We start from the raw sequence: 3,996 nt of genomic DNA on the forward strand, positions 1-3,996 counted from the left end.
TTTGTGTATGGGGGGGGGGGGGGGGGGGGGGCGGTTCATGAAGGTCAGAGAACTTTCATGAGTTGACTCTCTCTACACTGTTTAAGTCCTGGGGATCCAAAGTAGGTCTGCAGCCTTAGCAAGAGCTTTTACCTGCTGAGGCGAGTCTCTTGGGGCTCAGGCTCCCCTTTCCATGGGTGAGTAGGATTCCATCCTTGGCAAATCCCCTGACTTTAAGGATTCTGCTGCGGATGCTGCCACGCCTCAGCTATTGAGAACAGCCCTGTGTAGAAACCCAGTGTCTCTTCTGAAGATGACTTCAGGCCTTTTGAATAAGAATCCAGGTTGGCTGGATCGAGTTCTGTCTGGTTTGGGGAACTCCTGTCGTGAGTTGCCTAAGGGTTAGCTGATTTGCTTCGCCCTAACAGGGGACAAGACTCCTGCTTAGTCACACCCGCACCAAACAGTGTGAAGATGACATCATCATGGTCTTAATTCACATTCCCCCGGACTGGGGATGGGACTCAGTGGTAGAATGAGTGTCTAGCACGCACAAGGCTCTGGTTTGTTATTTTGGTTTGGTTTGTGTTTTGTTTTGTTTTTTGGTTTGTTTTGGGTTTTGTTTTGTTTTTGTTTGTTTTGTTTGTTTTGTTTTTTTGAGACAGAGTTTCTGTGTGAAGCCCTGGCTGACCTGAAACTCATTCTGTAGACCAGGCTGGCCTTGAACTCAGAGATCTGCCTGCCCTGGCCTCCAAGTGGTGCTGACATTAAAGGCGTGCGCCGCCATCACCCAGCCAAGTCTCCTAAATTTTAACTGAGTTGTTTGTTGGCCAGCTATTTGAGTTGAGTCCTTTACACAGTCTGGATGTCATCCCTTTTTGAATATATAGCTTGAACATATTTTCCCACAGTGATGGGGCAAAGGAAAGTAGCAAGCATTGGCGTTCATTACGATGAACAGGTTTACAAGGGAAATGTTCGTTTATACAGGAATGAGAATGAAAAGCTATCTCAGAGCTAACATGACTCTACTGCCTCTGCGAACCTGCTTGCCCTCCCTCTTTCCCGAAGAGTGCAGCATTTACTCTTCTCCCTTGAGAAGTGAGCACAATATCAGCTTAGGAACCAAGTCCTGCCTGCTAAAGGCAAAACTGTCTCAACTAGAAACCTGCACACTCCAGGCTCTGTAACACTGCCCAGCTCCGGGGGTGAGGGGGAAATCTCCCTTGGGGTGGAGATTTAAAAAAAGAAAAAAAGGCCACCCTGAGATGGTCACAAGATTAAGACAATGCCTAATCCCATAGGAACCATGATGTATTTCTGGTGTTGTCTCAGCGCTGAGGAGGAAGCCGTTGTCCTCCCTTGGTATGTTTGGGACCGTTTTCAGTTCCAATACTCAGTGTGCCCGTTCTCATCTCTCTATGACGCTGTTTTAATTGCTGCTGCAGTAGAGTGCAGCTTCAAGTGAGGGAATGTCTGAGGGCTCAGACTTAGTTCATCTTCTGCTGGGCTTGCCTTTGCTATTTTGGCTTCTCCTTCTTCTTTTTAAAAAAATGGTTCCATATAAATTTCAGGATTTTTTTTTCTAACTCACATGAGAAGGGACATTNGAATTTTGACAGGAATTACATCCCTGTGAGTCACGGACAGGAGGACACCAGGTCAGAGGTCCCCGGTGTATGTACAATTTGTGCCTTCTATAGACTCCTTGGACAGAGCAGGGACACCCAGCCAGATGTCTTCAGTTGGCTTCCTCAGATTGCCAAGGGTTCCTAGAACTCCTTGGGTGCAGATGATAACACACTGGAAAGAACCAGCTAGCCAGTGCCCCAAGACACACAGAATGGACAGAGGGGACAACAGTGACTTTTTTTTTTAAGATTTATTTATTTATTATATGTAAGTACACTGTAGCTGTCTTCAGACACACCAAAAGAGAGCGTCAGATCTCATTTCGGGTGGTTGTGAGCTACCATGTGGTTGCTGGGATTTGAACTCTGGACCTTCAGAAGAGCAGTCAGGTGCTCTTACCCACTGAGCCATCTCACCAGCCTCAAACAGTGACTTTTAAAGCCCAGCTTGACTGAGACATAATGTTTGTCTATCCCAACACCCTTGGGGTTGTTCTCAAATGGCCTGGATTGAATTCTGTTCCTGTAGCCAGGTGACACGAATTCCCAAAGGCAGAGAAAGGCCGAAAGGAGGCTGTTATCCCCTCTGAGGAGGGATAGAGGCAGGCACCAACCTTCCATTGTGACGTGAGGAGGGTCTCACTTCAGAAAACCCACTCTGGCTCCCAGGCTTTAACATGTTGCTTTCTTTTAAAGAAAATTATTTTGAGTATATGGGCGTTTTGCCTGCATGTGAATCTGTGTTCCATGTGTGTCCCTGGTGCCGAGNAGGCCAGAAGAGGGGGCTCAGAACCCCTGAAACTGGAGTTGCTGAGACTCAAATCCAAGTCCTGGAAGAGCAGCAGCTGGTGCTTTTAAACCTTGAGCTGTCCCTCTAGCTCCCTTTTCTCGTACTTGAGACATTGTGAAGTATCTGAAGCTGTGTTCTGGAAAAGAGCTTTTNGGTTCTCGTGGGNGTACTCTGTTGGCTGATCTGGTGGCAAGACGCTGCCTGTGTGGGGAAGAGAGGAAGATGCTTAAGGGACCTCAGCTCTGGAAGCACCTGGAGACCCACACTCCTTCGTCCTGTCNCTTCCTGTTAGTATGTTTTTGCAATTCATAGTAAGTCANTGCAGTTCACCATCAACCTACAAAGAGGAAAGGTGCGTTTGACTTATAGCTTTGGAGCTCTGGGCCCATGGTTACTTGGTGTCTCTGTTTGGGTCACTACTGCTGTGAGGAAACACCATGACCAAAAGCAATTTGGGGAGGAAAGGGTTTGTATGTCTTGGCCGACTGAGGGGAACCAAGGCAGGAACTCAAACTAGGCAGGAACCTGAAGGCACAGAGCTCAGAGGTCACGGACAAGTGCAGCTTGCCCCCTCGTTCCTCGTGGTATGCTCAGCCTGCTTTCTTATAGAAGCCAGGGCCGCCGTCCCCCCCCCCCAAGAGGATGGAATGGAAACTACCCGAGGGGGGTCAGTTTTCTATGAAACCCTCCTCATCAGATTTCAAATGGCGCTCAGAGCTGAGTTNCTCTTTCNGGGCCCGTGGACATCTTGTACCTGGGTTGGGAGGCACGGCTAGAAGCAGGTTCATTGTCCTGNAGAGAGAGGAACTGTGGGAGGGGCTCACAGGGGAGGCCCTGTTCTGTGTGTGGCATCTGGCAAAGGAGGACCAGAGGAAGAGTGTCTGACTGGAGCCCGAGAGTCCNGGCCAGTAGGTGACGTCACAGGGTAGTACAGCGCAGTGGCTGTTATGTGGCTTTGATAATCCCATGGAACAGAGGAGCTGTGGTCCAGATCTGCACCCTCCACGGTCCATGTGTTAACAGCTTTATTTCCGTTTGGGACGTGGTAGAAACTTTAAGAGTGGGGTCTAACGGGAGTTTTAGGTTATTTTGGGGTATGCTCTCCCAGGGTATCTTGGGATGCTGCCCCCCACTCGGCTTCTTGGCCCTCACGAGGGAGCAGCTCTACCCAACTATGTGGTTTCTACCATCACACCCCACCTCCTCACCCCAGACTCAAAGCAATGGAATCAGGCAGCTTCCATTCCTTAACCAGCAATTCCTTCTCCTGCCCCACCCCCACCCCACCCCGGGCCTGGGGAGGAACCGGAACACTGAACATAGAAAACCTGCTCCCGCTGCATGGCCCTTTGAGGCCTCCGTCTCCACGGTCAGTCCAGAAAACAAATGCACAGAGTCTTCATGGGGCCTCTCCCAGGAGGAAACAGCACCATTAATCTTGCTAAGGCAAGGGTGGCACNCTCANCTGTCCNAGCCAGGGAGCTAGCGTGGGTCAACAGGAAGCCGGTGTTTACTTCCAGCTCTGCCGGTTTCCCCTCACCACAGAAAGTCCATGGTGAACTGGGCCAGACGCCAATCCGGTCAAGAAAAAAAAAA

The 3,996-nt window shown here is 49.7% G+C and overlaps 1 protein-coding gene across 1 annotated transcript in view; it reads left to right on the forward strand.

The window, feature by feature from the left end:
• Nkx6-3 (NK6 homeobox 3) overlaps positions 1 to 518 on the forward strand; it is a 12,385-nt gene extending 11,867 nt beyond the window's left edge. Inside the window, exon 4 of the mRNA XM_021170233.1 lies at positions 408 to 518. Within this exon, the coding sequence (XP_021025892.1) occupies positions 408 to 518 (111 nt within the window). The remainder of the gene's footprint in view (positions 1 to 407) is intronic.
• The last annotated feature ends 3,478 nt before the right edge of the window (positions 519 to 3,996 follow it).

This window comes from Mus caroli, chromosome 8, assembly GCF_900094665.2.
Source record: "Mus caroli chromosome 8, CAROLI_EIJ_v1.1, whole genome shotgun sequence".
Lineage (NCBI taxonomy): Eukaryota > Metazoa > Chordata > Mammalia > Rodentia > Muridae > Mus > Mus caroli.